We start from the raw sequence: 18601 nt of genomic DNA on the forward strand, positions 1-18601 counted from the left end.
TATCTTAATGCATACATGATTGCATTTTGCTTAACTGTTGCTTTTATATGAATGTGGGACAGTCAACATATCTTGAAGAATGAGTGTATTGTCCCTTTGTTTCCTGGAGAGTGCCTTCCTGAAGCGCTCATCGTGAGGAGTGACTGCGGTGCTGGACAGTCAGCGGTGCTGGACAGTCAGCGGTGCTGGACAGTCAGCGGTGCTGGACAGTCAGCGGTGCTGGACAGTCAGCGGTGCTGGTTGTTAACTTCCATTGTCGGTGCTTTGTCCCAGCAGGCACCTCCTCCGCGCTGTGCGCTGGACAGCAGGTCCAGCTGACACCATGGAGATGAATGACCCAGCCGAGGACTCCTGGGGTCCGCCTGTAATGAATGGGGGGAGGTGAGCAGTGTTTGTATTTCATAAGATTCATGTGTCTCGCTCCTTTCCTGAGCCAGGGGTATTTGCTTATGTGTATTAGAAGGAACAGGTGCAAGACCATGTGTGTTTTTGAGTAGCCCGGGCCAGTCGAGGGACCTGTTGACCAAACACTGATCATTTAGATGCAGCATTGTTTTTTTTTATTCTCTTACTGGCCCTGCCAAGAGCTGGGCCGGTGAGAGCGAGAGAGCATTTGTGGTTGGTGCTTTGGCCTCAAATGGTTGTGGGAAATAGCTCCGGCAGTCTGATGTCTGGCTGGTGGAAAGCCGATCGTTACCATAATTGTTGCAATCAAATGAAGTAATAATCTGCTGCTGTTGTTGCCCCCGAAAAGCAGCACAGACCAAACCTGGAGGTACAAATGTGTCTCGAGGTGCTACCACATTCCGACTTTAAAAGGATTTGTGTGTAAAATTTTGTTTGTTGTTATGTTTTTATACGGTTGTGTATGAGTTTGTTTGGTAATTTTCTCTGCAGTGTCCCGCTGTTGTCAGGTCTCCAGGTCCCGAATAACAAACTAAACCTGGATTCACTTCCAATACATTTCCTTTTGGTTTTAGTTTTGTTTCATGCAAGTATTCTGGCTGCAGATGAAGCTGCTTTTGTACTGCTCTTTTGCTGGATATGGTAACAATATGTAGGGCCAGAGATGACATACGACTGACTAATGTGAAAAAAAAACCCCACATGGTTTGAGTGTCAGTAGTGTGGCACATTGGATCATCACACTGCACCGATGGAGTGTTTTATAGTTGGACTGAACTTTTTCTTACCGTCCAACTCCATCTACACGGTTTATGTTTGATAGCTCCCTTGTTTTTGTTGTTTCCCTCTAATTTTGCATTCCGTAACCTTTTACCTCAAGGTTGTGCGTGATTACGAGTGCGACTTTCAGTCTGGTTTACTTCAAATAAGGCAACGTAGAAGAATGGAGTCACGTGTACCTACCATTTCAGTCTCAACACTCGTTGAAAGGTCTTCTTGTCAGAGAGAATACAGCCAAATCTGGACCCAAAAGAAAGTTTGTTTTGTTCTTTTATTCCAACGAGAGCAGACAGTTTGACTGAGTCACCTTTTGTTTTTGCATCTTCACAGGAAACATCAGAGACCTGCATGTTACAAATGCCTTAGACAAAGAGAATTACAGTACATCACAAGTTTGCAGGAGTTTGTCCTAAAACGAAGTCACTGAACGTTCGGTTCCCTCTGCTCAAAGCCAGTGGCTGTTTGGTTGAATTCCTGGAAAAATCAAGGTCAACACAAGCTAAAGATATTTTGACGTTTGTAATAACAGTAAATTTCGAAGCTGTTCTTTAAGCGGGTCTTTAAAAAAAATGGTGATTGCTGACAAGTTGCTGAATGTGTGTGAGCCAAGGGACTTTTTTTTTTTCCTGCGGTTATCTAAAATGCTATGTAAGAAACCGTGATGCGAGCTGCAGGTTACTACGTCATCCCTGCAGCGCTCTGCTGCAGATCAATATTCAAGATTTGGATTGCAACCCTGGCGATCCACTTCCCACTGCCATCTCTATGTGAACATGAAGATTTAGTGATCTGAAATCTTCCTCGAGTCATCCTTTTTTGGGGGGGGGCCTGATTTCCATATGTGTTAGAAGAGATGATGGAGGGAACCGTGTTTTTTTTTTCAAGATGGCCAGAATCAGCATCACATGGGCATTTTAAATCACGCTGGTAGAATATTTTCAGATACTCATTACATTGAAGAAGGAAAAAATAAATAAAAGGAGACACATCAAAGGTTCAGCATGTCACTGAAATTACCATTCCTAGTATGGTTTCCAATATCAAAATAACTTTGAAGTTTCGTGTTCCTCCTTTGTAAATCCTCACAAAGGGACTGATGAGATCCACTGGTCTTCATTCTGTATGTACAGGTGGGGATGACCTTGTCTTGGTTCTCTTTAATTGGATGACCCGCTGCTTTAAGTAAGGGCTGCTCATCAGCGAGTCCTGAGGAGTGGTATCATCTCTTGAGTTCATAGAAGTGTCAAAATAACAAGCGATTAATCCATGCAAGGAGACACGGCGAAAGACTGAAGGTCCATCGCTGCGACGATGAGATCAAAACTGGCAGGAACACCAAGCTGACAATGTTTCAGGAGCACCTTGATACAAAGGTTCAGCTTTTATTGAATTTATTGGGTGTTCATTGTAAAGAGAAGTGCTCCTTATATCCTCTGTTATATCCTCTGTTTGTTAGCATGTACTCAGTTGTAGGTCAGCCTCGAAACCACAGAGACCAACAACCATCTGCAGCTTTTGTTTCAAAAAGGGGGTGAAAACGATTATGGACTTAGTCAAAATCTTTAGGGCGATACTTCCTGCAGCAGCCGTGCACCTGTAAACGCTGTCCTACTAGAAACATGTAGTAGAATTACTTATTCATTCATTTAGAGGTCTGCTGCCAAACATATCCATCCTTTAAAAGCAAACACGTCTCCGGAGTATAATTGGAGGTCGAGGATCAGTTCCAGTAACGCACGTCCTTGGCAAAATGTAAAGGGCGACGTGGGGTTTTCAGAAATCACCAGACTCTGGAAGATCGCCCGTATATGCTCAAGATGAATTTCATTTTTATAATCACAGTTTGCCTCAGGGGTCTTGAATGGCAACATCTGTCCTTACCCTTTCGATTCAAGTGAGGAAAAACCTTTTAACGGAGAAAAATTGAACAAAACTCAAGGAGAGCCAGGGAGGACGGATCCCTCTCCCAGGATAGATGGACATACGATAGAAGAGCGGATCGACACATTCACAAAGTATATTAGTGTGTGATGGATCCAGGCGCAGGGGAGGTGTAGATGCTCCCAAATGAGCGCTGAGACGTGAAACCTCTCCTCTCAGGAGAGGAGTGGCAGGCAGGGTGGGGCCACTGAATAGAAGCGCTAACAAATAAAACATGACTAAAAGCCCATAGATCCATGTGAAAGCAATAAGACGAGAGATTCATTGCATTAGCGGCACGTAGATGTACCTAATTAATTGGTAATTGAGTCTGGAAACACTTCAGCCCTCTCGAACGAACTGAGGGATCATTACCACTTGTTTACTGTGATGCTGATGCTGGGCGCAGTCCTGAGGTTTTTGTACAACACTCCATGTAGCGCCCCCCCCCCCCCCCCCACCTCCCGTCCTGCCCCTCCACTTCCCATTTTACACCACTCTGCTTTGCTCTCCTTTCCAGCTTCTATTCAGAGACATTTTTAATAGCCCCTGCGGTGTGGGATTTGGACGGGCGTTTTAGTTGCGTAACCAGACTTTGCTTATGCTGCCTCTGTCCCCGTCTTTGTCGTTTCGCTGTCTTCTTCTATTTTTCCTTTCTTTTTTGTCATGCGCCGGGGCTTTAATTGTTTGGAGATGCTGCTTCAGGCTTGAGTGTGCGACCTGTTTGTGTACTTGCTCACGTGCCCGCAGGACGCTGAAGCACTAGACAGGTGGTTCTACATTTGTTCCGACTCGCCCACTTTCATCCTCTCTCTCTCTCTCTGTACACTCTGTACATTTCTAAATTTATAGTATTCCTCTGTGGAGATTCGTTTTTAGCTTTTCTCTTTTACATTGTTATCTGATGTACCTCAGTGGTACCTCAATATCCATCCTCACTGAGAGACTGTGCATTATCTCCTCGGTGCGGTGGGACTGCTAGTGGAACTGTTCTGCTTACTCTGTTTGAATTTATGCCAAGGTCTTGTTGGGAAAACAAAATTTGCGTGCTCCCCTGTTTCTCCCAGGGATACAGATCATATCTCCATGTCAAGTAGACCAGGCCTGGGAAAGAATCTTCCCCCTGCGGGGAGGCCATCGCCTCAGGCCCTGCTACAATATTTCAGGAGCCCCACTGATGCTCTGGTTGATGCACCGTGGTGACAGAGTAATTTTCCGCTGCATTGGCACTGTACCACATTTACACAAATCCTTATGAGTGTCCCCTTCAAGAAAAAAACAAAAAAGCTATTGGCTTCTTTACTTACTGTCAAAAAGCTGGATGCCAGAGAGAATGACGGCACCATCGCAGGAGCTGACAGAATCCTACGCAGGCAGATTTCCACACATGGATGATATTTGGACATCATTTTACAAACCCCAGAAGAAAAGGAATCTGGAGGAAGCCTTATCTTTCTTATTATCTTAGTCATTCTTATCAATGCAATAGAGAAGGAGAAGCAAAGCTGCCCCCCCCCCCCCCCCGTGTCTCCAAGTGATGTTGGTTGTTGCGTGTGTAAGAAAGACCAGCTGGAAGCTTCCACCACCACTTCTCAGGAACAAGAGAAGGATGAAGCGTTTCAGGACTGATACACACAAAACCACAGCCGCCCAGACGGACAGAAGGAAGAGCTGAGGAAAACATCAGGTGACCGAGAGTGATTCATTCATCCAGTCGAGGCGGAGACATGAGACCAAATCAGCTGAGAAAAGTTGGTTGCTGAGTTGGTATTTTATTTTATTATTATTTTTTTTTTTTATCAAATGAGTAGCAGCAGTAAGGAACCTTAAAAGGAATAGTTCAGATTTTCTGCTTAGCAATGAGGTTGATTCTTTCTCTGCTGATCCTCCAAACTGCTCTGGAAATTTGCAAATGTTTTTGTATCTTCTTCAACATCTCGGCCTCCTCTGAAAGGAACACATTTAACTTGAGAGTATTAAATTCCACTGTTACCCCTTTTGGTCCTCCCTTCATCTCATGACTGTCTCGCTGACAGTATTTCCAGAGCAATGGGCTGTTCTTAGCTTATGACTAAATCATAAACCCAGACTTTAATAATTAGAGCTGCACAGAGGGAAAGTTGAAAACCAGACTGGAAACACCATTAAAAACTGTCAGCTGGAACTATCACTCAATCAGGAGGAAGAACTATGCTGCCACACTTTTCATGTAGCGCGTCGGTTTGTGACACCATCTGACAACAGGCAGAACCAGTGGCAAGAGCGTTTTGGGGAACCTTTTCTTTCCTTCCTCCAAGTCTCTGAGATTATCATCCAGGAAACGGAGAAGATGGCGCGTGGTACTCTCCAGCTGTCAAGGTGCCTTGGCGTCGGCCCTGCCAACGCGATGGCTTTTGTTCTGGCTTCATTCCCTGCGGCTATCATTTCACATCATTACGTACAAGCCATTGTACCTCGAGTTTGACTAATAAAATCAACAAACTGGAAATAGGGATGGAGGGGGAAGCCGAGGGATGCTTTATGACAATCATTAATGAGGTAAAATTAAGGTAATGTGCGGCATTACTCTGAAAAGATATAATTAAACAAGAATGTAAAAATGCCAACTCTGTGGCTTATGAGGAGCTCCAGGCAGTGCATGCGTGTCTGTACTGGGAGAGATAAAGCTGCTGTGTGGGTGGGAATGTCTCATCGAGCCAGGAGTCGCCTGAACTAGCACCCATTGTTTGTGCCTAATAGAAGTCTTGATTTGGCCAAACGGTGACCTTTGTATTTCCTGGCCGGCGTTTGAAGTTTTGGTAGCGAGGACGCTGCAGGGGGGAATTTAATGGTCTGTATGTTTGGAAAGCTTTTGGACTGTTTATCCCATCAGCAGCAGCACCATTGAACCACATGGGAAATATAACAAGAGTAGATGAGCACAGAGAAAAATATGTCACTCTTGACCCCCAGGATATGTCTTTTCCTGGGTGCCGCGGCTGGAAGCAGAAAGCAAGGTGCTGGGACAGTGTGATGCCAGGACTTCTACTCGCAGGCTTTAAAGCCATTTGGAAAGATGTTTGGCTTAACATCTAAATCCTGTCTTTCATGCCTGTCAGCTCTGGAATCAACAACTTCCCCTCAAGTCTGGTTTTTACACTGAATTTGAAGACAGAAGGTCTGGTGTTGTCCGCTGCTATGTTGTGTACCTTGATAAAGAAATAAGCCCTTGACCCGGTGCCACCGAGACTCACAGGATGTGTTTTGTGTGTGTGTGTGTGTGTGCGCGCTGTGAATAAACAGTGTACTCAAAGGTTTATTTAGGCAAAAGTATATTCATAATTGGGTGGGTGGATGCATTGTTTTTGTTTTTTTTTATAAAATTGTATTCAATGGGTGCCTCGTTCTCAGTCTGTACTCCATCTTGACATACTCACACCAAAAGAAGATTTTAATGTTACGATCGCTGGTGGCAGTCATTTCATAGTCATATTGTCCGCGTCATTGCCACCGCTGCCCGAGACCAAACAATCAACCCAAAGTACTTGAAATCTTTGAAAAATAAAAGAATGCACAGACAAATGAATGTATATATTATTTTTTTTTTCAAAAATGCACCCGGGGAGTCTTCATCCATTTTTATCCCAGCCATAAAAATATGCCAACGAGTATTTTTATGGAGCGTGTAGACCATATTTCACTTACATATTTTATTTTTAAATGTTTTTAAATGATTTCAATTACTTGACATGAGAAAAGAAGATGCATTTTGAAGAGAATCTGTATGGAGTTCAACGTGTCAAGCACTGTAGCTACAAATTCAACTTTTAACATAATGTGTGCTTTTTTTCTCGTTAAATTGTTAAATAGACTTGCTTTTCTGGAAAAATCTGAGCGGTTCAATATTTAGACATTCACTGTTTGTGGCTGTCTGCAGACTTCGCTTTAAGACATGATTTTTTAAGGAGTAAACAGTTCACTATGAGTTTTTTGGGTTATCTTTTGCATCCGATATTCTTGGAAATACGCGTTTCAGCTCTTTGAGCAGCACAAACAGAATCTGCAGTTTGAGCAGTGGGCACAGAAGGGGATGAGTAAAAATACCACAAATAAAAATACATACCTAGAAAACCATGGAGGTATTCCATTATTTGTATGTAAATTAGGTTGAAAAAAACCCCCAACAAAGTTCCACCCGCCTATAATATAAAGCAGTCCAACAACACCACAGCCTCAGATGAGCTCTTACATGGAGTTACAAGACACTGAATCAGATCTGACAAATATATAGTTGCATCATTCAGTGGTGAACATCTGTCATCGCTTCTCTCAGGATAAATGCGACCCTCTTACGCCGTTGAGCACAGCCTTACAAATATTGACACATCTGTCGAGCCTGTCTACACGTTAACGATGGCTTTTTTAGTCATTTCTCCAAGTAACCGTATTTCAGGGAGGATGCGGCTAAAGAAAGCCCGGGGGGGGTTTTGACAATATTGCGTGTGTCTAAATTTTATTTGCAGGTCCAGTAAAGCAGTGGAAGTGATATCAGTGGGTAACAAATTGCACCCAGCCACACTGATGCTTCCCATTACACAGGTCTGCTGCTATGTCAAGTCATTTAGCAACAACAGAGCGAGAAAATATTGCCTGCATTGAGTCTTATGTATTTATTTTACTTTGAAAACCAGGCTCCCTGCCAAACTGGATGCATTTTACTATATTTATTGCAACCGCAAACACATTATCACACTTCTTATTTTGAAGATTTTTTTTTTGGGCTAAACAATATAGTATTTTATGTTTGGGGAAGTAGCATTTGTATCCGAAGAAACACCAGAGGCGGTGCGCGCTCTGTTAAACGAGTGTGAGATTGGCTCAGCTCCCCCCAGAAGCTTTATGCATATGCAAGCAAAAGCAATTATTTCTGTGAAACACTCACAGCCTCCATTAACTCGTATTGTATATCATACTGGCCAAAACCCACATTATCTGTCACTGAAATAGTGCTGCGGTAAATACGATAAACAAACACCCTTCCTGCAGAAATCAAAAGTGTTTAATGACAGTTTCAATTACCCTCATCTGTTTTCCCCACCTGCCAGCCGGGCTATCAGAAACAAATGAAGTGAGAGGCTAAACCTTCAGCTTTAAGGCCAAACTGCTCAGCGACAATGAAAAGCAAATTTATTTTGTGTTCGCCATGTTAATGTGAGTTGTAGCAACAAATGTCAACATGTGCCAATGTGATTAAATCATGCTAAATCGCTTTCTTCTCGTGCAAGGAATGTTGATTTAGGTAAGAGTATATTATGTGCAGCGAAGCTGCGAAGGCAGAGTTAATAAAGCACAAGCGGCATTGGAGGTGGTACGTAATTAAAATCAGCATGCTTAGAGGGAAGTTTGCTTAGAAAGAGTGATATGGCAGAGCGCCCCGCTGATATAATTGTGCATGTTGTTCACGGATGTGTCTGCACTTGTTGACTAGATAACATCAAGCAGCAGACAATGGAGCTGAGCCAGATAACCGAGCAGAGACAAACAGTGCAAACTGTCTGACAGCTCACTGAGAGAACCTTCCCCATATTCTCTCCCCTACAAGTACTTATTGATTTAGCTAAAATTGATTATGACTTGAAATGGCTTTTCAGTGGACTCGGGGCTAAGTAGAAATTGAGTGATTGGGTTAAGATGTATCATGGGTCATTGGGTTTGAATGCAGAGACGTCAGCAGGTGAGCAGAGGACATTCCGACTGCTCAAAGTGATGGTTGAATGACGAGAGCTGGAGAAACTGTGGGAACACAGATCGGCACAGTTCAGTGGGTGGGGTGGGGGGCATTTTTTCCCCAGCCGGACTCAAAACCTAATATATGCTTTCCATTAATGGCCCACTCCCACACACACACACACACACACATGCATGTTTGTAGCCACAGAGAAACACACATGACATCTGTATTATTGGCCTAAAACTCAGCACCCCTTTAATACAGTGTAATCGTTCTGCACCAGCAGGGAGGCTTTTGTAATCCCCTCGACTCTGCTGTCTCTTTGATTACTGAAAAGCCAATGTGTACGGTAACCTCTCGTTACGATGGAATACACACACACACACACACACACAGCTCTGAACAGCCCTTCTGATCAATAGGGACCTGGGTGTGTGGCAGCCAAAGGGCGCCTAGATTGAATTGGCTGCAGCTGTATTGTCACACTTAGTACTCTCTCATTTAACAGAATTATTTATGCAAAAAATAAGAAAAGCTCTGCCAAAGCTGCCCCTTAATTATTGTGCCCATTGATCTTTTGATTACTTTGCAGCATTCTTTGGCTGCTGATGCGCTTGGCTTTTGGAAGCTGATGCAACATTCTGCCTGTAGTATACATGTGTGTTCGTCGGTTTGATTTTCTGTTTGTGTTACTCTGATGTCTCATCCTTGAGGTCAACTTCTCTAAAACTGACACAGAGCAGAAACCCATTGGGTCTGTAAAGTGATCGACTACTCCGTATCAGTACGATAAAGCTTCACGATGACCTGCTGCATCACTCAAACTTGAAATTACTTAAAGCCGCTCTAATCAGGAGCTAAAAAAAAAAATCACACATTATATGACCCACAGAGGGCAGCGCAGTGGTGCAGTGGCTGGTACTGTCGCCTCACAACGAGATGGATCTGGGGTGATGGCTGGCTGGGGGCCTTTCAGGTTTCTGGGTGGTGTTTGCATGCCCTCATGCCCCATGCGTTTGCTTTGGTGGAATAGAATGGTGCAGGATGACACTGTTGGTTTTTGTGAAGCGGGAGTTTAACAATATTAATTTACTTCTGGGTTTCAGGACTCATTCCTGTTTCAATCCATGAGGCGATAATTCAAACATGTGCTCTTGGAATTAAATCAGTCACATCGAAAACAGACAACCATAAAGTTTCCCCCTCAACAGTAAATACTGACAAATAAATCAGCTGAAAAGGTGAGTGGAAGGCTTCTGATGCTTACCTTTGCAAACAGAGCAGAGAATGTTGTGTTCTTGTTTCTTTTTCATTTCAATTCTCCCTTTGAGGAGAAAGTTAATCCTTGTATTATTTTTTTGATGTCAAGAGTCCATGAAATAGGTAAAAGATGAGTGGGCTTGTTAGAAGTCAGCGCGAACTGTCATTAGTCTGAGAGTGTTCTTCTGAAAGGCTCGCCAGGAGAACTGAGGACTCTTACGTATGTTGGGAATATAAAGACGCCCTTCATTCACTGTTTACATACTGACGCTGCTCTCAGGGAGAGAAAAGACAACTCTTGACTGGAAGCACGATTCAAATTGGTGCCTTGCCTCATAATTTCAAGTGGCGAGCGTCTAATTAAAATGAGCGTGGTTAAATTTGGCCCGTTGACCCTGCGCAACTTAAAGAAGGTACTTTAGGAATGATGAGTGGCAGATGGGACACCTTTCACCTCCGGGTCGGAGGCCTCTGTCATGTTGAATGTATGTATTTGTGACACATGCTGGCAAATGCTTAGTGTTGTGAGAGGATGCCAAAAGACGTTTGACCTGATCCGAGTCAGTCGAGGGCGGATTAAGGCTGTAAAGTCATTTGTCCCCCACGTGTGTCATTGTGTCCTGTGCGGGAGGCCGGGAAGAAACCTGGGAGGGCAAAAGACAACCAAAACCATTAGTACAAACTTGGCAACAGCAGGCGAAACTTTAGCACTATTCTAATATGTTTGTCCCGCTGGTGCACATCAGGTTTTTGCTCCTAACTCTCAGAATATTTGCCGCTCCTTGTCTGATCCTTAAAGGTGTCAGCTGTGAGAGCGTGCGGCCTTGCATTTCTCTTTTCTTCTTTAGAAAAAGAATGAAAAAGAAAGCGAAGGTCCATGTGTCAGTCTCATTCTCTGTTAAGGTGATATCTCTGGAATGCCTACAAGGAGTTACTTACATTAAATGTGTCTCAAATGACTGCCAGGACTCAAAGTTGAACTGGAAAGATTTTTCATGGTCAAAGGTCAAAGGACGAGGTCAGCACACAATGCTCATGATATCTGGAACGCTTTGGGAACATTTCTTCAAATAGAGCAGAAACATAAACCGGGACTCATGGATAACCTGAGAAGAATGTGATTGTCCGAGGTCAAGGTTATTATGACAGGCACAATTCACGGAGCCGCACAATCGTTGTGTGGTATTTCCAGTTCTAATATTACATATGAATAATTTTGATTTTGTATTCCAGCATCTAAGAAAGTGAGTGAGTTTTCAGAACTGAAAAGCAAACACATGAATTCACTCGTCAGTAGGCGTCCTGAATTTGTCGAGAGGATGCTGGACGTTTCTCTCGCGTTCCCCTGCGAGACAGCTGTGTGAAAGATGCAGAGAGGATTCTTATTAATCACTGAGGGAGACTCAGCCAGCTCTATCAGAGGATGAGAGCTCAGAGGACTTGGACGAGGAGGACCAAGCTAGATGAAGTGTGCTTCCATCCTCTTTAAGGTTTTTAATCAGACCATAAATTGACAATTCACAAAGACGAGTTCTGGAGAATTTACTCTAAATTTGTACCTTTCAACATAACAAAGAAATTGGTGGGCAAATGACCAAAAGAAACAATCTTTTTAATATAGTGATACCATACAAATTGTCCTCCGTGACTGAATGTGTTTTGTCTTTATCTTAAAGTTCATTCGTGTGGTGGAGGAATGTGCACCAGATGATGCTGCTGTAGAGACTCCAGCACTTCAAGCAGCACATTGATGAGCAACTAATTCAGGATCTGTCTTCACTAACCAGCACATGGAACACACACACACACACACACACACACACACACACACACACACACACACACACACACAAAGGAACAACTGACGCTTCTTTCACACAAAAATTAATTATCAGGGTACCAGCTGGTGCATTTTCATATCTGAATAATATGCCCAATGAGGAATATTGCAAGAATTACCATAGTAACTGAGGTAGCACAAACTGCAAAACCAGACATATCCCAGCTGTTAATGCTTCTCTAGAGATGAGCCTGATTGACACACAGTCAGTGCTGATGATGCCAAAAAGCATGTGACCTCCCTGTCCGCGTCCTCACAGTGGTCCACTTAGGTTACCCCTGCAGTGCTTCTCCTCAGCCAGTACAACTTGCATCCGTGGCAACGGTCGGGATTCAGGCTGTAGCCTGAAAACCACAAGAGACTACAGCCTCTGTAGATATTTCGGTGTAAGTGGCAGACCTTGAATAAAAAAAAAAAAAAAAAGTAGTTTATCTGACTGCTGCTGAGACAAGAGTCCTGACCTGATGGTTTTGACAAGAATGCTGGAAGTGGTCAGCAATGTCGATGTGCCAGATGATGAAAAGGAGAGAGAGCTCCGAGGTTGCCTCAACCCACCCAGGACAGCAAAGGTCTGCACTGATGAACAAATGGTTCTTTTCAGTTGGTCAATATGTTCCAGGCAAACCAAATCCAACAGGATTAAAGGTATTTGTTGCTAAGTGGTCTTGTGTTGGATTTACGAGAGAAAGAAAGCCTTCAATCAAGCCTAGCAAATGGAAATGCAGTCAAAGAGACGGTTTCCAGAAGAACACTGGTATCCTTTAATATTCTACAACCAGCCAGCCAGCTGGATGCATGAGTTACTCACACGCAGGAGTGTGATCGCATACTTAGCTGCTACATAGAAGTGTGTCTGGTCCGTGCTCCTCTTCTTCTTCACTGATTTGGTCTTCGCCGTGTATTCAGTGGTAGGACAGCCAACACGTTCTCTGCCTGTGGCTTAGAACAACACTGCAGCTTCTCACTGTCTCAGACCCTCGTGTCTCTGCATGAGAAGCACGAGGTTTCCCTTTGTGTTGGTGAGGAAGGTAGCAGGTTTTCAACCACAGCGTCTGCAACAAAAAACCCATGAATATTAGATTTTGGTGTCAATATGTAGAAAGAAACTTGTTGACTCTGCATTGGAAGAAATGTTTGATTCACGTCGGCAACTGTCTTGTCTGACTTGGAGACACAAGCAACAACAACAGTCAAAAACAATGGAGGTGAACACACAATTTGAGGGTCCAAATGCATGACTCGAGCTGATTGAGCTCATAAAAGTCAGTCAGAATAGAAAAGCGTCTAAAAACCGCAAAGAACAAAAACAAAACATTATTGATCAACTGAAGCAACAGTCAAAAACAAACCATGAGAACTCACAAGGCTGGAATGATTCCTGCATCGAGGGAGAACTGGTGCGGGCGGGGGTGGGGGGGGGTGGGGAGCGCTCACACGAGATACATGAGGGAGGAAGAGGGGAAGGTCAGGGCACAGGGAAAGGGCAGGAGGTGAGTAGTCTCCCAAAACCATGAGCAGAAACCCAGATGAGAGCACAAGGAGATACGATTCGAAAAACTTAGTCCAATGCTCGACATTCCAAATGTTAACAGATGCAAAATCTCTGGAAGCAACTTGTTCCTACGTGTCACAAAAAAAATCAGAATGCTTCAAAAAAATTATCATCTCGAGTCTGATGAAGAAATAAGAGAAGGTTCAGGTGAAACGGGAAAAAAAAAACCTCTACATTTGCTCTTTGTCCTGTATTTTGCTGGGTGGAATTTTCAGAACTTGGGTTTTACTCGCTGCTGACAGCTCATAATTTAATTACAGATGTATTTTTTTTCTTGAATACAGAAGGCCATTTGATTTGATGATTTAATAAAGCTAAAGGAAAAGCTGTGACAACGTTTCTGCCCTTGTTTGATTTTAAGTCAGAGTTTGATGTAACAGAATCATCAGATATAGCAAACGTGGCTTTTCTTTGTGCAGACACATTTGCAGCCGCCATGTTTTTATTCATCTTCACATTGCAGGGATCTCATCAACAGATGAGTCATGAAAAACTCTCGAGAATTTGTAAAGTATTCTTTTTACAGTCGTAGTTTGTGTGAAACAAGTGTGTGGTGTCTATCATCGTGAGCTTCTCTTGACCTTCCCACAGGAAGTGTTTCTGTGTCTCCTGGGTTCCTCTTTGTGAACGTACAAGGCCTAACGAGAACGTGAGATAAAAGATTCAAGTCTTCAATCTCTGGCTTATTCTCCTTTAATAAGATGCACCTGTACATCTTTTCTTCAATTAACAATTTAATTGATAGAAAACAACAAACATTAATGCTAATAATGGATAATGGAAAGGTTATTTAAAAGTCTAAATACAAGTCAAAGTCTTTTGAATATAAGTAGATTATATAAAAACTCATATCACTGATGTTGTATGCAAATAAGTTCATATATGTTCAACTTATGACAGCTATAATTATTACAGACTGATGGATTGTGTGAATTAGACTGTATGTTTCATGATCTTATACATTTGTCCTTCAGCATAGTATCATTGTTATCTTCATTCTTTGTTTGGACTCATTATTTGCCTTTGAGCTTTTTGTTAACATTGCAGCAGAATCAGAATATGACAACAGTTAGTTTCTAAGCTGGCTCTGCAAACATCATACGGCTTATTTTCCATTCATTTTCTACCACTTACCCATCAAAGCTCACAGGAGGGCTGGAGCCTATCCCAGCTGACTTTGGGGAGAGGCGGGGTTCATGGGTCCATGGCAGGGCCAACACATAGAGACAGACAACCATTCACACTCACAGACACACCTACGGTCAATTTAGAGTTTGGACTGTGGGAGGAAGCTGGAGTACCTGGAGAGAACCCACACAGGAACAGGGAGAACACGCAGACTCCACACAGAAAGACCCGTGCTGGAGCCGGGGCTCAAAACCCTCTTGCTGTGAGTTGACAGTGTGACTCACTGCACCACCTTGTCACCCGTTGTTCATTTTATTCCCCAAAAATGTAAAAACAAAGAAGAGAAAAATCCTAAAATGAACACATAAACAGATTAACTTTGCAGATAACATGACACATGCAGGTGTCTGCAAGTTACTGTGTGTTTGCATGTGCAAAAAGAACCAGGGGTTTTGAATAAATTTTAAGTTGTTTTTTTTTTAAATTATTATTAAAAACACAATTATTTAAACAAGACCAAATTCCATGAAGCTCTCTGCAGGCCCCCTCATGGTCTCCATCCACATCTGGACATTTTGTCTTTGTACATCCGGATGCTTCTGGCCATCAACAGGGGGATTTCTGAGAAAGAGCACAAGGACCGATGGTTTTCATGATGCGAAAAGGAAAATTCAAACATTATTTTAGAATCTTATACTCAGTGAACACGTGCTTACTCTTCTTCTTTGACCTCCTGACGATGATGACCCCTGGGGGTGGGGAGAGAGCCTCTGAGGTCTGGGGACGATTTCCCCGTTCCTGGCTTCTGGCTGGCTCTTTGGGGACATCAGTGAGACAATATTGTAAACATGAAAGGAAACCTCATCAAGGTGTTGTTACTGTCTTTCTCTCAGTGACCACACACTTACTCTTCTGCTGTGGCTGGTAATGGCCGATGTGCCCTGCACTTGAGCACTGACCCTCAGTGGCTGGGTTCTGTTTTGTATCCAGCCAGTTCCCAGTCAGCATTCGTGGGAAAGGGATATGGTCCAGTTTTTGTTCTGTGACAAGGAAGACAATATTGTAAACATAAAAGGAAACTGATCTTGATTTTTCTATCTTGAACTCATTGACCACACACTTACTTTTCTGTGGAGGTTGGTCCGTGCTGCAGGACATGAAGTGCCGGCGTACTGCTGGAGTCTGGGTGGTGCCAGTCAGCTCCATCTCTCTCTCTGTCAAGAGAAAGACAATGTTGTTAACTTCATTCACTTTTACACAAATCATCTACTGTCAGTAATCAGCTTCAGTGTTGTCTTCATCATCAGTTCCTCTCCTCTATCAACACTAACGCACCACAATGAAATCATTTCTGACAAAAAAAAAAGGTCAAATCTTGCTCAGTGTCTGCTTGTACTCACCATGAAGGTTCTCCCGTTTGCGCTTCTGCCCAGTCGCCACTCTGCTCTCCCGAAGGGACCTTAACTCCCTCATGAGTTTGTGGAGGTCAGGCCGCACCTCAAGCATCTTCTGGGCCATTGTTGACTGTCTTTTTAACTCGGCTCAAAGATGAATGAGAAGATGAACTAAGAATCACTCTCAGAGCTGCTTATGTAGGGTCATAGAATTCCAGATCAGAATGATGTCAAGCTCAGTTCAAAGGATGGCAGACATCACAGAACAAAAGTTCCATCCTGACACCTGGTAAACTCTGACTGCATTCAGTTCAAAACTTCATGAAACTTTCAGTTGGTTTCAAAACTTTTGACTATTAATGAGGGTCACCTTTTATATTGATACTACAGGTTTTATGAAATCAACGAAAAAAATTGTGAAGAGTTTCAGTGTTTGTGAAGGATGTGTGTTGCATTGCATGACAGTTGCGACCTCAAAACCACTGGAGAACACGGCCCTGAAAATTTACACTGAAACATTTCAAATAACCTTGTCTTTCCCTCAGTTTTCAACTTTTGTTGACAAATTACAGGTCACAGCATAGAGAAACATGTTTTCTCTGTCACTTTGTGTTGTTGTTGATTTTATAATTTTTAAATATGTTGCTTCCGAGCGCAGAGCACTCGCCAAAATCCCCATAACGTCATATTAATTGTGAAATATTTTCACTATATTTTATTGATCCCGACTCCACCAGGGCTTCCCTATTTCACCAACTCTGTGTTGAGGGGATCTTGTTTGTGTGACTGCAGGATTGAGTCTCTGCTTTTTGCGGACGACGTGGTCCTGCTGGCTTCATCAGGCCATGACCTTCAGCTCTCGCTGGATCAGTTTGAATGTGAACAGCCTGGATGAGAGCCACCCCCTTCAAGTCCAAGTCCATCGTCCTTGCCCAGAAAAGGGTGGAGTCCCATCCCCAGGTCGGGGATGAGACCCTGCCCCAGGTGGTGGATTCTAAGTACCTTGGGGTCTTGTTCATGGGTGAGGGAAATATGGATCGTGAGATTGACAGGCGGATTGGTACAGTGTTTCCAGTGATGTGGACTATGCTTCGGTCCATTGTGGTGAAGAGAGGGCTGAGCCAAGGCAAAGCTCTCAATGAACCTGTTGTTCTACCTTCCTACCCTCATCTTCGGTAATGAATTTTGGGTAGTGACCGAAAAGACAGGATCGCAGGTACAAGTGGTGGAAAGGATTTTCCTTCTCAGGGTGGCTGGACTCTCCTTTTGAGACAGGGTGAGAAGCTCCGCCATCCGGGAGGAGCTTGGAGTAGAGCCACTGTTCCTCCACATGGAGAGGAGTGAAATGAGGTTGCTCGGGCATCTGGTCAGGATGCTTCCCAGACGCCTCCCTGGGGAGGTGTTCAGGGAACATTCAAACAGTCGAGAGCCTCGGTGAAGACCCAGGATATGTGGGGTGACTATGTCCCTCAGCTGGTCTGGGACCAGTAACTGGGGAGAGGGAAGTCTGGGTGTCTCTGTTTTGGCTTCTGTCCCTGCAACCCAACCCAGAGGAAGATGGATGGATGGATGGATAAATTGACAGACAATTCACAAAGACAGTTTTTGGAAAATTTACCCTACATTTTTTTAATCTTTCAACATAACAAAGAAATTGGTGGAGAAATGATCTGAAGATCGTGTGGTGGTGCAGTGGTTAGCACTGTTGCCTCACAGCTAGAAGGTTCTGGGTTCGAGCCCTGGCTCGAGCACAGGACCCATCCAGGGCGAACCCTGCCTCATCCCTGAAAGCTGCAGGGATAGGCTCCACAACCCCAACCCTTAACAGGCGAAGCAGAAAAAAATGGATGACCAAAAGACACAATCTTTTTAATGTTTTGATCATGTAAAAATTGTCCTCAGTTACTGAATGTATTTTGTCTCTCTCTGATAGTTCATTTGTGTTGGAGGAATGTTTATGGGATGATGCTGCAATAGAGACTCCAGCACTTAGAGAAGCGCACTGATGAGCGACTAATTCAGGATGTATCTTCACAAACCAGCACACTGAAAACACAGACACAAAGGAACAACTGATACTTCTTTCAAACAAAAAATAATTACCAGGGTATCAGGGTAACAGCTGTTGCATTTTTATTTCTGAACAATATGTCCAATGAGGAATATTTGTAAGAATTACCATAGTAACTGAGGTAGCACAAACTGCAAAACCAGATATATTCCAGCTGTTCATGCTTCTCTAGAGATGAGCCTGGTTGATAAACAGTCAGCACTCATGATGCTGTAACCCAGGTGAAATCCAGGTTCCCTAAATAAAATAGTAATGTGGTATAATGGGTATAATTCATGCATTTATTGACATTAAGAGAAATGCAACGAGTGACACATAAATTGAGAAGTTCATGTATGGTGTATGGTGACTTACAGAAAATTGGAATCTAACTGAAAACATTTAGTTTATTTCTTAATTGTATTACAATGGGTCATATATATATATATATGAGTCATATATATATAATACATATTGTTTGTTGTTGTCTTTAGTTGAGTTGGTGAGCCAAACCAGTGTTAAGGCTCACTCCTCCTCACCTTCACATACACCCCTCCCCCTC

At 43.3% G+C, this 18601-nt stretch overlaps 1 protein-coding gene across 1 annotated transcript; it reads right to left on the reverse strand.

Annotated features, from left to right (window-relative positions):
- Positions 1–15058: 15058 nt before the first annotated feature.
- Positions 15059–16273, reverse strand: LOC147255026 (uncharacterized). Its single transcript, XM_086215277.1, has 5 exons — positions 15996–16273; positions 15720–15809; positions 15504–15635; positions 15312–15410; positions 15059–15216 (listed from the first exon to the last, which is right to left on the reverse strand). Exons 1-5 carry the CDS (start codon positions 16111–16113, stop codon positions 15143–15145), a joined length of 513 nt encoding a protein of 170 aa, XP_086071403.1. The 5' UTR covers positions 16114–16273; the 3' UTR covers positions 15059–15142.
- Between the last annotated feature and the right edge of the window lie 2328 nt (positions 16274–18601).

Source organism: Aulostomus chinensis, chromosome 10 (assembly GCF_037954235.1).
Source record: "Aulostomus chinensis isolate RoL2024-O1b breed Wild chromosome 10, RoL_Achi_v1.0, whole genome shotgun sequence".
NCBI lineage: Eukaryota > Metazoa > Chordata > Actinopteri > Syngnathiformes > Aulostomidae > Aulostomus > Aulostomus chinensis.